The following is an 18,844-nucleotide window of genomic DNA, read 5'->3' as shown; positions in this document are numbered from 1 at the left end:
ACCTTGGATCTGTATTGGCCCATTTAACAACAAAAAACAAAGAAATAGTGGTTGCTGGTAATTTCAATGTAGATTTCCTTAAAGACTCTCCCAATAAGAACTTATTTGAGTTAGCAGCACTAGCATTCAACTTAATTCCCACTGTAAAGTTCCCCGCTAGGGTAGCCAACTGCTCACAGCCATTGATAATATCTTTATAGAAAAGTCCAATGAACAACATTATATTACAAAACCAATAGTCAATGGCCTCTCAGACCATGATATGCAGTTCCTTCTGTTAAATGTTAATACTGAACAGGATATAAGGGTCTGTTAAATCTGAGCTCAAGAGGGTAATCAATACGCCAAAAATTGATTATTTTAGGACACTCCTCAGAGACATTCACTGGACTGATGTTTACAGTGCTCATGGCATGAATGAAAAATATAACACTTTTGCTAATAAAGTGCTTACCTTAGGTGAACACTGTTTTCCCCCCAAAACTAACCAAGGTTAGAGCTAAGTCTACAAACAACAGATGGTGTTCGTTTTGAATACGGAAAAATGGGAGCCACGGAGAAATACAACGAAAATGCCCATAATTTTACTACACTGAAACATTATGATATTACGGATGAATTTAAGTTCTTTTCTAATAAATATGACTCTGTAATTATTAACAAAATTGTAACCTATGTCTATAGAATTAATGTTAGGGTAGAGCGATTAACACTTGATGACAGAGCTAACAAAAAAATATTTGAAGATCAAGGAATAGGGGTATCTTGTAAGAAAAAAAGAAAACTGTATCTGTCAATCCGAAACAGTTCTGATGCTGATGCACATTACAAAAAATACTGCAAAATATTAAAGACTGTAATACGGACATCAAAGCAAATATATTACAAGGAAAAGATAGTCATATCTGATAACAAAATAAAGACAATATGGGATATAGTGAGCTGGCCGGTGTGGCCGACGGTTCTAGGTGCTAGTCTGGAAACGCGCAACCGCTACGGTTGCAAGTTCGAATCCTGCCTCGGACACGGATGTTTGTGATGTCCTTAGGTTAGTCAGGTTTAAGGAGTTCTAAGTACTAGGAGACTGATGACCTCAGCAGTTAAGTCGCATAGTGCTCAGAGCCATTTGAACCATTTTTTTGGGATATAGTGAAGGAGGAGACCGGTAAAACCAGACATGAAGAGGGGCAAATAGCATTAAGAGTATATGATACATTGGTGACAGATGTGTGTAGTGTTGCATAACTTTTTAACAAACATTTTATAACTGTTACTGAAAAGATGGGGTTGTCAGGTTCTGTAGATGATGCTATGAAATACCTCAGACCAGACATTTCAAGTAACTTTCATAATATGAATTTGACCGTCACTACCCCAGCAGAAATAATGTCAATCATAAAATCTTTAAAATCAAAAACATCTAGTGGGTATGATGAAATATCAACAAAGTTAATTAAAGAATGTGATTCTGAGTTAAGTAACATATTAAGCTATCTGTGTAACCAGTCTTTTATCAGTGGAATATTTCCTGAATGGTAAAAATATGCTGAAGTTAAGCCTCTGTTTAAGAAGGTAGATAAAGAAATAGCATCAAATTTCCATCCAATTTCATTTTGCCAGCATTCTCAAAAAATTTAGAAAATGTAATGTACAGTCGGCTTTATAACCATCTTATCTCAAATAACATACTGAAAAGTCACAGTTTGGATTTCTAAAAGGTTCTGATATTGAGAAGGCTATCTACACTTTGAACGAAAATGTGCTTAATTCATTAGACAAAAAATTGCAGGCAACTGGCATATTTTGTGATCTGTCGAAGGCATTTGACTTTGTAAATCACAATATCCTTTTAAGTAAATTAGAATATTGTGGTGAAACAGGAAATGCTGCAAAATGGTTCAAATCTTGTATCTATCTCTGGCAGGAAACAAAGGGTGTTTTTTTGTTTGCCGGTGATACAAACACTGCAATAAATAGTAAATGAATTGTAGTCTTAGAAAGATTGGCTAATAAAATATTTGTGGACATTAATCACTGGTTCCTAGCCAATTCTTTGTCACTAAACTTTGAAAAAACACACTACATGCAGTTCAGAACTTGTAAGGTGTGTCCCACAAGTATATGCCTAACATACAATTGCAAGCAGATAGAAGAAGCGGACAGTGTTAAAGTCTTGGGATTACAACCTGATAGTAAACTGAACTGGGAGGAGCACACCACAGATCTGCTCAAGCGTCTTAACAAATCTCTATTTGCAATGCGAATTGTGTCAGACACAGGGGATATAAAAATGAAAAAGCTGGCATACTCTGCTTACTTTCATTCCATAATGTCATATGGGATTATTTTTTGGGATAATTCAACAAGCCAAGCTAAAGTTTTCCGGACTCAAAAATGTACAGTAAGAGTTATATGTGGTGTAAACTCAAGAACATCTTGCAGAAGCCTGTTTAGGGAACTATGGATACTAACTACTGCTTCCCAATACATTTATTCCTTAGTGAAATTTGTCATTAAAAATATATCACCTTTTCAAACCAACAGCTCAATTCATGGAATCAATACTAGAAATAAGAATAATCTTCACAAGGATTTAAAGTCTCTTACTCTTGTACAAAAAGGTGTGCATTATTCACGAACACACTTTTCAAGTTTTTATGGCCAGCAGCCGTAAAAAGCTCAACAACTAATGAAATTCAGTTTAAGAGAATCCTAAAGGATTTATTGGTAGTCAACTCCTTCTACTTCATTGACGAATTTCTCAGTAGAATGTGTGTGTGTGTGTGTGTGTGTGTGTGTGTGTATACACACACACACACACACACACACACACACACACACACACAAGTACAATATACACTACTGGCCATTAAAATTGCTACACCATGAAGATGCCGTGCTGCAGATGCGAAATTTAACCGACAGGAAGAAGATGCTGTGATATGCAAATGATTAGCTTTTCAGAGCCTTCACACAAGGGTGGCGCCGGTGGCGACACCTACAACGTGCTGAGGTGAGGAAAGTTTCCCACAGATTTCTCATACACAAACAGCAGTTGACTGGTGTTGTCTAGTGAAATGTTGTTGTGATGCCTTGTGTAAGGAGGAGAAATGCGTACCATCATGTTTCCGACTTTGATAAAGGGCAGATTGTAGCCTATCGTGTTTGCGGTTTATCATATCGCGACATTGCTGCTCGCATTGGTCGAGATCCAATGACTGTTAGCAGAATATGGAATCAGTGGGTTCAGAAGGGTAATACGGAGCGCCGTGCTGGATTCCAACGGCCTCATATCACTAGCAGTCGAGATGACAGGCATCTTATCCGCATGGCTGTAACGGATAGTGCAGCCACATCTCGATCCCTGAGGCAACAGATGGGAACGTTTGCAAGACAACAACCATCTGCACGAACAGTTTGACGATGTTTGCAGCAGCATGGGCTATCAGCTTGGAGACCATGGCTGTGGTTACCCTTGACCCTGCATCACAAACAGGAGTGCCTGCGATGGTGTACTCAACGATGAACCTGAGTGCACGAATGACAAAATGTCATTTTCTTGAATGAATCCAGGTTCTGTTTACATCATCATGATGGTCGCATCCATGTTTGGCGACATCGCAGTAAACGCACATTGGAAGCGTGTATCCGTCATCCCCATACTGGCGTATCACCCAGCGTGATGGTATGGGGTGCCATTGGTTACACGTCTTGGTCACCTCTTGTTCGCAGTTCGCATTGACTGCACTTTGAACTGTGGACGTTGCATTTCAGATGTGTTACGACCCGTGGCTCTACCCCTCATTCGATCCCTGCGAAACCCTACATTTCAGCAGGATAATGTACGACCGCATGTTGCACGTCCTGCACGGGCCTTCCTGGATACAGAAAATGTTCGATTGCTGCCCCGGCCAGAACATTCTCCAGATCTCTCACCACCTGAAAACGTCTGGTCAACGATGGCCGAGCAACTGGCTCATCACAATACGCCAGTCACTACTCTTGATGAACTGTGGTATCGTGTTGAAGCTGCATGGCAGCTATACCTGTACATGCCATCCAAGCTCTGTCTGACTCAATGCCCAGGCGTATCAAGGCCATTATTACGGCCAGAGTTGGTTGTTCTGGGTACTGATTTCTCAGGATCTATGCACCCAAATTGCATCAAAATGTAATCACCTGTCAGTTCTAGTATAGTATATCTGTCCAACGAATATCCGTTTATTATCTGCATCTCTTCTTGGTGTAGCAATTTTAATGGCCAGTAGTGTAACTTCTGCACAATTTCAGTGCAGTAATGTGTTCATTGTAAGTAAGTACTATAGTAGTTCCATTACATTTTTATTACCTTATAAATAAAAAAAACTTTTTTTTAATTTTAAATTCAGTGCATTAGTGTTTGTAAAATGATTCTTTCATACAGTGTTCATTTTAAAAAAATGACGATCATTCCACTTGGGACTTGTGGAATGGTACATTACCTTATTTGTTTGAGTTGCAAATATTTGTCATGTATTATTGTTTTTCTGACATGTTCTACACCCCGGAGGACCTCCTGACTACGGATCAATTGGAATGAAAGTAAATCTTATCTAATCTAATCTAGAGCTTCAACCTTCTGCCTGCAGCTACTAGTTTTTTGCTGATTGATATGGGGTAGCCACGCTAGCTATTTATTCCTGCACTGGGTACCACAATAGACTTCTGGGGCAGGACATACTGTGGTAGGACAAAAGAAATGTGCGACTCACTTTTCCACAATAGATAATTGGAAACCACAGTAAATGGTCCAAGCAGAGGCATTTCGAATAGTGCCTTGGAGCTGGTGTGCAGTAAAGGCTCCCGAGTCAGAGCTACATCAAATGCAAAAATCTTTATGTAGCAGATTACATACCTAAAAATAATTACATACTTCTTAAAATAAATCAAATATTTAAAGAAAAATGTTTAGTGTCATATGTATGCACTGTAAATAGTCAATAGGTGGCTATATTCAAGTAAGTATTATGCAAAATGATTAATTCCCCATATGACCAGATGAAGAATGACCTTTCTACAGATAATGTTGCTTACTTCATCTTCTCCTAGAATTTGATGATGAAGAATTAGTCCAGTGAACTATTCATATCTGATGCACAGTTAATAAGCTGCATACACAGCACTGATAAAACTAATCAAGATTACCCTATTATGTAACACAGTTATTTTCCTCTCCCTTCCTTCACAGTTTTAGAAACCAATCTGTTACCACAACCTTTATTTCAATTTAAATTCGTTGGCTTCAGCAACTCACAATCAAATTGTGACCTTCCAACCTAAACTAGACCAGATCTGTCAGTTACCAAAAACCACAATTTTTAGTGGGGACTCCCAATTCAAACTAACCAAATGCAATATTAGCAAAAAGTAATACTTTTAGGTCACTCCAAAGATGTCACAGAGGAACGTGCACCTGGCCACATTTCGGAAGGTACTCAACAGATTTAAGTGTAGAATATTCTGCTGCAAGTTGAATAGAGAGCAGTGAGAAAAAAGTAACAGTTGTATCAGAAAGAGTCACCCAATTTCGCAAAACAATCTTCTACAAGAATGAAACAAAAAGTTTACATCTATCTCAAGGTGCCAAGTCCGATGGTTACCAGTACGATCTACCAAGTGCACCTTGCTCACTTGCACATTCATTATACAGTTGTGAAATTCCAATTTCAAGAAGATGGAGAACCACCACACTGGCAACTGCATGTAACAGCATTTCCTAACAATGATCTCCTCTCAAAGATGGATCTGCCAAAAGTGGCGTAGAAATGTCACATCCCACTACTGTCTTCCAATATGACCTGATCTCATGGTATGTGATTCTCTTTGTGGGATTTTGTCAATGACTCTGCCTCAGAATTGCGAGACCGCATAGCAACAGCAGTGAGTGTAGCACTGCTCAAAAAAGTAAATGAAAACTCTGATCCAAAGCAAGATTGTAAAAAGTACCCAAAGATTGCATATGTATGTCAGAGATACCCTTGTGAAATCAGATGGTTCTCTTTTAAAAAATAAATAAACAAACACACTAAGTCCTATGCACAAGTAAAAATTTAACACAAGTTTCCATCTCCATTGATGTAGAAGACATAGTCCTGCGAGATCTGATGAATCTTTTTGAAAATCCCTGTACTTTATGGAAAGATTACATTACATTAGATTAGTACTTGTTCCATAGATCATGAATACGACACTTCGTAATGATGTCGAACGTGTCAGGTTAATAAAAGGTGTCTATACACGATATTACATTACACAAAATATTACATGACACTTAATATATTTTTTGTGGGGGTGGGGAAATTACTCACTTACTATATCCAAAAATTCATTTAATGAGTAGACGGAGTTGCCATTCAGAAATTCTTTTAATTTCCTTCAGACTTTTGATGTTATTAGGCAAGTGACCAAACACTTTTGTGGCAGCGTAATTTACACCTTTCTGAGCCAAAGTTAGATTTAACCTTGAGTAGTGAAGATCATCCTTTCTCCTAGTGTTGTAGCCATGTACGCTGCTATTACTTTTGAATTCGTTCCAATTGTTAATAACAGATTTCATAACTGAATATGTATATTGTGAGACTACAGTGAAGATCGAAGCCCTGCAGCCAAGCGACTAGCGCGAGGTTTGGTGTTCTCGTAAAGATAAGTTATTTTAGATTATAAAACACATAGATTAGTACTGATTACGTGGTAAATAAGTGTATTAGTGTGAAGTTTAAGTGTACCATTAAAGGTTTCATTTCTCATTACGTAATATAGCAGAAAACGCGAAAAGACCGTACAGTCGTATTTTCTGTTTACGTTCTGCTGCAGCAAATCTATAGAATTTCGTTTAGTTGTTCCTTGCTCTCTCCAGCAATTTAACTTAGCGTACCTCTTCATTATTTAACTAGCATTTCCGGAAAGTAGCGTAAAGTTTAACTTGTTGTTTCAGAAACTTTGCACTTTTGTTTTTGTTTACACACAGTTGCGTATAGGCCAAATTTGTGTAACCATATTTTCGTGTTTATCTGTAATTTAACTGACTTATTCTTAATAAATTATTACGTTTATCATGAGTGAAAAGTGCTTGACTTGCCGTAGAATTGTTAGGTCGGGGCTTTGGTGTGATGGGTGCTGTAGTTTTTTCCATGTGGGTGACTGTAGTGGCGTGGGAATAGGGGAAGTAAATGAGACTCATCAGTGGTTTTGTAGGATTTGTAGTAGAGATAGGAAGATACTGGAACAGGAGGGGAAAATTGCTGCCCTTCAGGCTGAGTTAGACAAGGCCAGGGGAGATCTTGACAGGTTAAGGAGGGAGAAGGGTAAAGAGAGGTGGGAAGTGGCAACAGGCAACAGGAGGAACAGGCCTAGAACTTTGTCTGACAGCTTTATGGTGAATGTGGAAAATAGATTTGACCTGTTGCTTCAGTTAGAAGCTGGTGAGCCTCAAGCAGTTACAGGTGTAGACAGGGCACAACAAACTTTCAGCAGCAAATTGAAAAGTAAGAATGTAGGGAAATCAGTAAAGAGAAAGAAAGTGTTGTTGTTAGGTAGTTCCCATGGAAGAGGTGTTGGCCAACTCTTGCAGGATGAACTAGGATCAGAATACCAGGTCACCAATTTTTTTAAACCTAGTGCTGGTCTGGAGCAGGTGACAGAGGATTTAGGATCACTTTGCAAAGATTTCACTAAGGAAGACACCGTGGTTATAGTGGGTGGGGCAGGTAACAGTATTGACAGAGATCCTGGGTACAGCATAGAGTGTGACCTGGCGAAGATTGCATCAGCATCGAGGCATACCAGTGTTGAGTTTGTATCTGTTCTTGGGCGCCATGACCGACCTCATTTGAACTCTTCTGTCAAGAGAGTTAATTTGGAGCTGGAACGGCTGCTCATGTCGGGTGCGGGGTCACACATTGGTGTGGTTCATGTTGATTCTGTCAGTAGGTGGGATTATACTAGGCATGGCCTTCACCTCAACAGGAAGGGAAAGGGTAAATTGGCTGGGGAAATAGCAGGAAAGTTAAAGGGGGGAGGCACTGTCATGAGTGGTAAAATACCAGTGGTTATAGGATTCAGAAAAGACCCTTTTTTAGGGTAGGGAGGACAGAAAGAAAACAAATTTTAAGAGAGGTTAGAACTGAGACAAACCTTCAATTTGAGAAAGAAATCAAAAAACATAATTCCAGCTTATTACATCAACATAAACAGCCATTGGTTAAGAATTTTCAACTGTCAGCAGATATTTTAACTCCATCCAATTTTAAGTCAGTCAATGTGAAATGTCAGCTATCTTTATTGCATCAAAATATTCGAGGACTGAGAAATAAAATTAATGAATTAACTATCTGCATAGATGAATTAGAGTCTTCAAACCCAGCTGACATAATCTGCCTCTCTGAACATCATGTGACCACTGGTATAGAACTTTTAAGTGTTACAGGGTTTAGGTTAGCATCTCACTATTGTAGATCAGAAATGGAGAAAGGAGGAGTTGCCACATTCATCAGGAACTGTCATAAATTTAAGAACATAGACATTCATAAATTTTGCCTAGAACAGCATATGGAAGCATGTGCAACAGAATTAGATTTTCACAAAAAATCTTTCATAATATTAAGTGTATATCGAGCACCTGCAGGTAACTTTAATCTGTTTGTAAACCACCTTGAAGCTGTACTGGCCCATTTAACAACCAAAAACAAAGAAATAGTGGTTGCTGGTGATTTCAATGTAGATTTCCTTAAAGACTCTCCCAATAAGAACCTATTTGAGTTAGTAACACTATCATTCAACTTAATTCCCACAGTAAAGTTCCCCACTAGGATAACCACTTGCTCACAAACAGCCATTGATAATATCTTTATAGAAAAGTCAAATGAACAAAATTATATTACAAAACCAATAGTCAATGGCCTCTCAGACCATGACATGCAGTTCCTTCTGTTAAATGTTAATACTGAACAGGATATAAAATCTGTTAAATCTGAGCTCAAGAGGGTAATCAGTAAGCCAAAAATTGATTATTTTAGGACACTCCTCAGAGACATTCACTGGACTGATGTTTACAGTGCTCATGGCATGAATGAAAAATATAACATTTTTGCTAATAAAGTGCTTACCTTATTTGAACACTGCTTTCCCCCAAAACTTACCAAGGTTAGAGCAAAGTCTACAAAGAAGCCATGGATTACTCGAGGAATAGGGGTATCTTGTAAAACAAAAAGAAAACTGTATCTGTCAATCCGAAACATTTCCAATGTTGATGCTATAGCACATTATAAGAAATACTGCAAAATATTAAAGACTGTAATACGGATGTCAAAGCAAATATATTACAAGGAAAAGATAGTCATATCAGATAACAAAATAAAGACAATATGGGATATAGTGAAGGAGGAGACCGGTAGAACCAGACATGAAGAGGAACAAATAGCATTAAGAGTAAATGATGCATTGGTGACAGATGTGTATAGTGTTGCAGAACTTTTTAACAAACATTTTATAACTGTTACTGAAAAGATGGGGTTGTCAGGTTCGGTAGATGCTGCTATGGATTACCTTAGACCAGACATTTCAAGTAACTTCCATAATATGAATTTGACCCTCACTACCCCAACAGAAATAATGTCCATCATAAAATCTTTAAAATCAAAAACATCTAGTGGGTATGATGAAATATCAACAAAGTTAATTAAAGAATGTGATTCTGAGCTAAGTAACATATTAAGCTATCTGTGTAACCAGTCGTTTATCAGTGGAATATTTCCCGAATGGCTGAAATATGCTGAAGTTAAGCCACTGTTTAAGAAGGGAGATAAAGAAATAGCATCAAATTTCCGTCCAATTTCACTGTTGCCAGCATTCTCAAAAATTTTCGAAAAAGTAATGTACAGTCGTCTTTATAACCATCTTATCTCAAATAACATACTGTCAAAGTCACAGTTTGGATTTCTAAAAGGTTCTGATATTGAGAAGGCTATCTACACTTACAGTGAAAATGTACTTAATTCATTAGACAAAAAATTGCAGGCAACTGGTATATTTTGTGATCTGTCAAAGGCATTTGACTGTGTAAATCACAATATCCTTTTAAGTAAACTAGAATATTATAGTGTAACAGGAAATGCTGCAAAATGGTTCAAATCTTATATCTCTGGCAGGAAACAAAGGGTGTTATTAGGAAAGAGACATGTATCAAGCTATCAGGCATCATCCAACTGGGAACTAATTACATGTGGGGTCCCACAAGGTTCCATTTTGGGGCCCTTACTTTTTCTTGTGTATATCAATGACCTTTCATCAGTAACATTACCAGATGCCAAGTTTGTTTTGTTTGCTGATGATACAAACATTGCAATAAATAGCAAATCAAGTGTAGTCTTAGAAAGATCAGCCAATAAAATATTTGTAGACATTAATCACTGGTTCCTAGCCAATTCTTTGTCACTAAACTTTGAAAAAACACACTACATGCAGTTCAGAACTTGTAAGGGGTGTCCCAAGAGTATATGTCTAACATATGATGACAAGAAGATAGAAGAAGTGGACGGTGTTAAATTCTTGGGATTACAGCTTGATAATAAATTCAACTGGGAGGAGCACACCACAGAACTGCTGAAGCGTCTTAACAAATCTCTGTTTGCAATGCGAATTTTGTCAGACATAGGGGATATAAAAATGAAAAAGCTGGCATACTATGCTTACTTTCATTCCATAATGTCATATGGGATTATTTTCTGGGGTAATTCATCAAGCCAAGCTAAAGTTTTCCGGGCACAAAAACGTGCAGTAAGAATTATATGTGGTGTGAACTCAAGAACATCCTGCAGAAGCCTGTTTAGGGAACTAGGGATACTAACTACAGCTTCCCAATATATTTATTCCTTAATGAAATTTGTCATTAAAAATATATCACTTTTTCAAACCAACAGCTCAATTCATGGAATCAATACTAGAAATAAGAATAATCTTCACAAGGATTTAAAGTCACTTAGTCTTGTACAAAAAGGTGTGCATTATTCAGGAACACACATTTTCAATAACTTGCCAGCAGCCATAAAAAGCTTAACAACCAATGAAATTCAGTTTAAGAGAAGCCTAAAGGATTTATTGGTGGCCAACTCCTTCTACTCCATTGATGAATTTCTGAGGAAAACCAACTGATTTGTATATAAGTACAACATAACTTCTGCACAATTTCAGTGCAGTAATGTGTTCACTGAAAATTTGTGTGTGTGTGTGTGTGTGTGTGTGTGTGTGTGTGTGTGTGTGTGTGTGTGTGTAAGTATAATCTAACTTCTGCACCATTTCAGTGCAGTAATGTGTTCATTGTAAATAAGTATTACAGTAGTTGTATTACATGTTTCTTACCTTATAAATAAATATAAAACTTTTTTATTTTAAATTCAGTGCAATAGTATTTGTAAAATGACTCTTAGTGTTCATTAAAAAATGACGATCATTCCACTTGGCACCTGTGGAATGGTACATTAGCTTATTTGTTTTAGTTTAAATATTTGTCATGTATTGTTGTTTTTCTGACATGTTCCACATCCTGGAGGACCTCCTCACTACGGATCAATTGGAATGAAAGTAAATCTAATCTAATCTAAACCTAGCTCTTTAAGTAAGTGTCTGCAGGATGATCTTGGATGGGCTCTTGCAATTATTCTGATTAGACGCTTTTGTGGAATGAACACCCTTCTACTCAATGATGAGTTACCCCAGAATATAACGCCATAAGAAAGCAGAGAATGAAAATAGGCGTGGTAAGCTAATTTACTGAGATGTGTATCGCCAAAATTTGCAATTACCCTAATAGGATAAGTTGTTGCTGTTGTGGTCTTCAGTCCCGAGACTGGTTTGATGCAGCTCTCCATGCTACTCTATCCTGTGCAAGCTTCTTCATCTCCTAGTACCTACTGCAACCTACATCCTTCTGAATCTGCTTAGTGTGTTCATCTCTTGGTCTCCCCCTACGATTTTTACCCTCCACACTGCCCTCTAATACTAAATTGGTGATCCCTTGATGCCTCAGAACATGTCCTACCAACCGATCCCCTCTTCTCGTCAAGTTGTGCCACAAACTTCTCTTCTCCCCAATCCTATTCAATACTTCCTCATTAGTTATGAGATCTACCCATCTAATCTTCAACATTCTTCTGTAGCACCGCATTTCGAAAGCTTCTATTCTCTTCTTGTCCAAACTATTAACCGTCCATGTTTCACTTCCATACGTGGCTACACTCCATACAAATACTTTCAGAAATGACTTCCTGACACTTAAATCTATACTCGATGTTAACAAATTTCTCTTCTTCAGAAACGCTTTCCTTGCCATTGCCAGTCTACATTTTATACCCTCTCTACTTCGACCATCATCAGTTATTTTGCTCCCCAAATAGCAAAACTCCTTTACTACTTTAAGTGTCTCATTTCCTAATCTAATACCCTCAACATCACCCGACTTAATTCGACTACATTCCATTATCCTTGTTTTGCTTTTGTTGATGTTCATCTTATATCCTCCCTTCAAGACACCAACCATTCCGTTCAATTGCTCTTCCAAGTCCTTTGCTGTCTCTGACAGAATTACAATGTCATCGGCGAACCTCAAAGTTTTTATTTCTTCTCCATGGATTTTAATACCTACTCTGAATTTTTCTTTTGTGTCCTTTACTGCTTGCTCAATATACAGATTGAATAACATCGGGGAGAGGCTACAACCCTGTCTAACTCCCTTCCCAACCACTGCTTCCCTTTCATGTTCCTCGACTCATAACTGCCATCTGGTCTCTGTACAAATTGTAAATAGCCTTTCGCTCCCTGTATTTTACCCCTGCCACCTTTAGAATTTGAAAGAGAGTATTCCAGTCAACATTGTCAAAAGCTTTCTCTAAGTCTACAAATGCTAGAAATGTAGGTTTGCCTTTCCTTAATCTTTCTTCCAAGATAAGTCGTAAGGTCAGTATTGCCTCACGTGTTCCAGTATTTCTACGGAATCCAAACTGATCTTCCCCGAGGTTGGCTTCTACTAGTTTTTCCATTCGTCTGTAAAGAATTCGTGTTAGTATTTTGCAGCTGTGGTTTATTAAACTGATTGTTCGGTAATTTTCACATCTGTCAACACCTGCTTTCTTTGGGATTGGAATTATTATATTCTTCTTGAAGTCTGAGGGTATTTCGCCTGTTTCATACATCTTGCTCACTAGATGGTAGAGTTTTGTCAGGACTGGCTCTCCCAAGGCCGTCAGTAGTTCCAATGGAATGTTGTCTACTCCGGGGGCCTTGTTTCGACTCAGGTCTTTCAGTGCTCTGTCAAACTCTTCACGCAGTATCGTATCTCCCATTTCATCTTCATCTACATCCTCTTCCATTTCCATAATATTGTCCTCAAGTACATCGCCCTTGTATAGACCCTCTATATACTCCTTCCACCTTTCTGCTTTCCCTTCTTTGCTTAGAACTGGGTTTGCATCTGAGCTCTTGATGTTCATACAAGTGTTTCTCTTATCTCCAAAGGTCCCTTTAATTTTCCTGTAGGCAGTATCTATCTTACCCCTAGTGAGATAAGCCTCTACATCCTTACATTTGTCCTCTAGCTATCCCTGCTTAGCCATTTTGCACTTCCTGTCGATCTCATTTTTGAGACGTTTGTATTCCTTTTTGCCTGCTTCATTTACTGCATTTTTATATTTTCTCCTTTCATCAATTAAATTCAATATTTCTTCTGTTACCCAAGGATTTCTACTAGCCCTCGTCTTGTTACCTACTTGATCCTCTGCTGCCTTCACTACTTCATCCCTCAAAGCTACCCATTCTTCTTCTACTCTACTTCTTTCCCCCATTTCTGTCAATCGTTCTCTTATGCTCTCCCTGAGACTCTGTACAACCTCTGGTTCTTTCAGTTTATCCAGGTCCCATCTCCTTAAATTCCCACCTTTTTCCAGTTTCTTCAGTTTTACTCTACAGGTCATAACCAACAGATTGTGGTCAGAGTCCACATCTGCCCCTGGAAATGTCTTACAATTTAAAACCTGGTTCCTAAATCTCTGTCTTACCATTATATAATCTATCTGATACCTTTTAATATCTCCAGGGTTCTTCCATGTATACAACCTTCTATCATGATTCTTAAACCAAGTGTTAGCTATGATTAAGTTATGCTCTGTGCAAAATTCTACCAGGCGGCTTCCTCTTTCATTTCGTAGCCCCAATCCATATTCACCTACTATGTTTCCTTCTCTCCCTTTTCCTACACTCGAATTCCAGTCACCCATGACTATTAAATTTTCGTCTCCCTTCACTATCTGAATAATTTCTGTTATTTCAGCATACATTTTTTCAATTTCTTCGTCATCTGCAGAGCTAGTTGGCATATAAACTTGTACTACTGTAGTAGCTGTCGGCTTCATATCTATCTTGGCCACAATAATGCGTTCACTATGCTGTTTGTAGTAGCTTACCCGCCTTCCTATTTTCCTATTCATTATTAAACCTACTCCTGCACTACCCCTATTTGACTTTGTGTTTATAACCCTGTAGTCACCTGACCAGAAGTCTTGTTCCTCCTGCCACCGAACTTCATTAATTCCCACTATATCTAACTCTAACCTATCCATTTCCCTTTTTGAATTTTCTAACCTACCTGCCCGATTAAGGGATCTGACATTCCACGCTCCGATCCATAGAACGCCAGTTTTCTTTCTCCTGATAACGACATCCTCTTGAGTAGTCCCCGCCCGGAGATCCGAATGGGGGACTATTTTACCCAAGAGGACGCCATCATCACTTAATCATACAGTAAAGCTGCATGCCCTCGGGAAAAATTACGGCCGTAGTTTCCCCTTGCTTTCAGCCGTTCGCAGTACCAGAACAGCAAGGCCGTTTTGGTTATTGTTACAAGGCCATATCAGTCAATCATCCAGACTGTTGCCCTTGCAACTACTGAGAAGGCTGCTGCCCCTCTTCAGGAACCACAAGTTTGTCTGGCCTCTCAACAGATACCCCTCCGTTGTGGTTGTACCTACGGTATGGCTATCTGTATCGCTAAGGTACGCAAGCCTCCCCACCAACGGCAAGGTCCATGGTTCATGGGGGGATAGGATAAGTAGCTGAACTAAAACATTTCAGCAGATCGTCAGTGTGTTGTTTTCCAGTTCAACCCCTCATCAATGCATACACCTAGAAATTTTGAATATTCTACCTTAACTACCGGTTTCTAATCGAAGTCTATATTTATTAATGGTGTCATTCCATTTACTGCGTGGAGCTGTATATACTGTGTTTTGTCAAAGTTTAATGAGAGCCCCAGGACCTAAGGCCAAACCTTGCGGCACCCCATTCTTGATTGTTCCCCAGTTTGAGAAATCACCAGTTTTTTGCATATTATGTGAACTGCTTATTTCAACTTTCTGCACTCTTCCAATTAGGTATGACTTAAACCATTTGAGCACTGTCCCATTCATACCATAGTACTTGAGGTTATCTAGAAGTATTCCATGATTTCCACAATCAAAAGCCTTTGAGAGATCACAATAAATCCCAACGGGTGACTTCCAGTTACTCAGAGCATTTAATATTCCATTAGTGGAAGAGTATATATCATTTTTGGTTGAAAAACCTTTCTGGAAACCAAAATGATATTTTGTTAAAACTTTATTTTTACGAAGGCATGAAGCTACTGTACAATACACTACTTTTTCAAGAATTTTGGATAAGGCACTCAGAAGAGAGATTGGGCGGTAGTTGTTGACATCAGACATAGGTGCTTCTTTGCACACAACAGCACAAATTCTTTGCAATGGCTAATCTGTTTAGGAGCTATAGTAACTGAGGAAGTTATTCAATCTGCTAATTTTTGGATTTAAAGAAAGTTGGACTTTTTTGTACGTATATTTAAAACTTCGGTTTGTGCATTTACAACACGTATTAAAATGTAATATGGGCATGAGACTACTACTACTACTGATAACATCACTGCTCAGAGCTGCTGACAATCCATCCCCGGACATAAGGTGCACTCATAAAATTCCAATACATGTAAAGTTCCATACCATAACAAGGCTCACAGTTATTCCCACATCATCACATTTGTTGGTTTCACCAATTCACTGCCAACCATCACTTTCTATCTTCACTTAGCTATAACTTTATACAGATCAATGTCACCACAATCTGTATTCCAAAACAATTATATACAATGAAAATGAACATTGTCACTATTCTGTTCTACCTCTGTTTCCAAATATACATCACATGTGTGACATTACATATCACACATCAAAACTGAAATACTGTTGCAGCAGGTTCAACCCATCTACTGGGAGGGTGTCTAAGAATTTTTGCATCTGGCAAACTAATGACTAAACATGATAATCTTTTAACACTGTTGTCTGTTTCACAAAGTCTCGTAAAGATATAAGTAGATCTAGGTGATAATTATCTTTCCATGTCAAGTATTTCACTTTTAGCATTAGGCCTACCTGAAAATTTTAATGTGGAGGCAATATTATTACTGATATTAATATTGCAGTCAGTCATATTTCTACCAGCTTTCAAAATACTTTGACCCAGCTTCCAAACTGCAACTGCATTAACATTATTACTCATTACAAATCCTCTACTTTCACACCAGGTGAGAGCAGATCAGTAGTAATTACTGTTTCACATAAACTTAAGTATAATTCAGTGTCTTAGTTCATTTAGCAATTAAAACACTAAACAGCTTCAGTAATATTACAATGTATCTTAAGGCACTTTTTTCATTAGAAAAAGCTATACGAACCAAAGACTTATGGAAGTGTCTGTGAAAGGATCAACTGATGTAAACAGCTACAGGATTTTAGTAAGGCAGTGTCACCCCCTCCCTACCCTAAAATGCTGATGTTGTGAAATATGTATTTGAGGTGTGGCTAGAGATCTTGGATAGGTTGGAAGATAATAATATGGTTGCGAGTTGGAAAACCAGATTAACAGCAGTAACAGGATCATTTAAGCATACTTCAAGATCAATGTTCCACATTCAACCCATCTCTCATTTAGGAATAACTAAAATTGTGAGGTATATTCAGAAAAAGTTGTATAGGCTAACTATTTACATCCCTGGACAGAACAACAGCCAAATGAAAAGTACAAAACTACCTTCAATATCAATCTTCAAGGTAATTCTGGTGGAATGCAGATCTGAAGCCCAAACAGATGGAAGTAAATTTTTGACATTATTTGCCAAGCTGACATTCAACACCCCTAATGTCATCTCTCTACACGATATAAAAATAATAATAAAAAAAAAAAAAAAAATGCACGAACAGGGCGGACAACAAACTGTAACTGTTTGTGCAAGATAATCCAAGTTTCTAAACCTGTAGCTGGAATCATGGTGTGAGTAAACTGTACAATGTGTGAAGAAAAAAAAAAACTTAGATAGCATAACCATTTCTTCAGTACACTCATTTCATATTCAGTCATTTTATTCAAGCATCTGAAAGTACATGCACTGCATGATCGATACCATCGAGTACTTACACAAACACTGAAAAACTTAGGTACTGAATAGACAACAATAACAAAAATTAAAGAAAGAAAGACGCCAGTCGCAGTGGTAACACATTACTCATATCTATATTTGGAGAGTCTGACCCAGGTAGTAAATCGTGGGCAACATATAAGATATGGACATGGTTAATGGAATATATGAATCTTTAAATAACACCTTTTTAAATAATAGATCATTTTAGGTATTTCTTGAATGCTGCACACGACGAACTAATTGAGTAGTATTGCAATGGTACCTTGTTCACGCAAATCACGGTACATTTGTCAAATTAAAAACAATGCTACTGTGCACGGATATCAGATTTGTAAATGTACTGTCAATGTTTTGGTTGCGGTCACACCACATCAACAATAACTCTGGTAATCTAAAACAGAGTGAAATGCAATCTAATACGAGAGAAATTATACTAATATGCATGTCAGTTTGGCAAACAATGTCAAAAATTTACCTACAAATCTATAACAAAAATATGAAGATGTAAATAACGACATAAAACATTCGATTGTCGATGAGATAATGGGGTAGAGGAAAAAAAGGAGGTAAAAATTGTAAAGGATTAAAAACAGTAAGTAGGGGCAAATGGATAGTCATGATGAGGCTTGCATAGGGTAAACTAACGTTGAGAGAGCTCTATCAAACCTGTATTTGGATTACAATGCTCGACTGCAACTATTTAGGTATCACGTAAGGTATATTAAAAAGCGGGTAGTATCATCTGAAACAATTTACCTTCCCCCTCCGGTTTCAGTTCCGGCGAGTCGTCAAAATGGCTAGTATTCTCCATATTCACAACAATGTAAATTGAGACAGTAGTTTTACTCTCGAACAGAGCTACCTCATGTCATTTGCTAAGGCTGTGATGCCTCAAGCAACTCAGCAAACACAGGTTTCCAATAAAAACAACGCGTCGTAACACATGAACAACAACATTCTTTCGCACCGCCACACCTGCAGCAGACGCAAACTAAACTTTATTGCTTGTTTCCGTCTCGACAGCAAATCAGATGTCAGATGGGGACAGAGACTTTCGTATGAAGATATACCCCCACATTTTAGTGCGTCCAACTTCCACATGCCTCTTACAAAACCTAGTACTATAAATCTTTGACCTAGAAACATCCCCGACAAGTTCACTTCCTCAGTTCCTCATGTTTCATTAACTTTCACAAATAGCATGCGCAAGTCGCAGGAAACTTTCTTGGGTCTTGCTGCAAGTGTTTCACAGTTGATGGAAAATTTTCTCAAATTGCAAACATTTTTTGC

The 18,844-nt window shown here is 38.0% G+C and overlaps 1 protein-coding gene across 2 annotated transcripts in view; it reads right to left on the bottom strand.

The window, feature by feature from the left end:
• Nucleotides 1–18,599, bottom strand: part of LOC126418927 (rab GTPase-binding effector protein 1) — a 200,376-nt gene extending 181,777 nt beyond the window's left edge. For both annotated transcript variants that reach the window (XM_050085958.1, XM_050085966.1), the window contains exon 1: nucleotides 18,311–18,599. In XM_050085958.1, the coding sequence (XP_049941915.1) occupies nucleotides 18,311–18,365 (55 nt within the window). In that variant the 5' untranslated portion in view covers nucleotides 18,366–18,599. The remainder of the gene's footprint in view (nucleotides 1–18,310) is intronic.
• Between the last annotated feature and the right edge of the window lie 245 nt (nucleotides 18,600–18,844).

The sequence above is a fragment of the Schistocerca serialis genome, chromosome 1 (assembly GCF_023864345.2).
Source record: "Schistocerca serialis cubense isolate TAMUIC-IGC-003099 chromosome 1, iqSchSeri2.2, whole genome shotgun sequence".
Taxonomy (NCBI): Eukaryota; Metazoa; Arthropoda; class Insecta; order Orthoptera; family Acrididae; genus Schistocerca; species Schistocerca serialis.
Note: the sequence above shows the minus strand (reverse complement) of the source record. Positions and strands in the feature narration are given on the sequence as shown.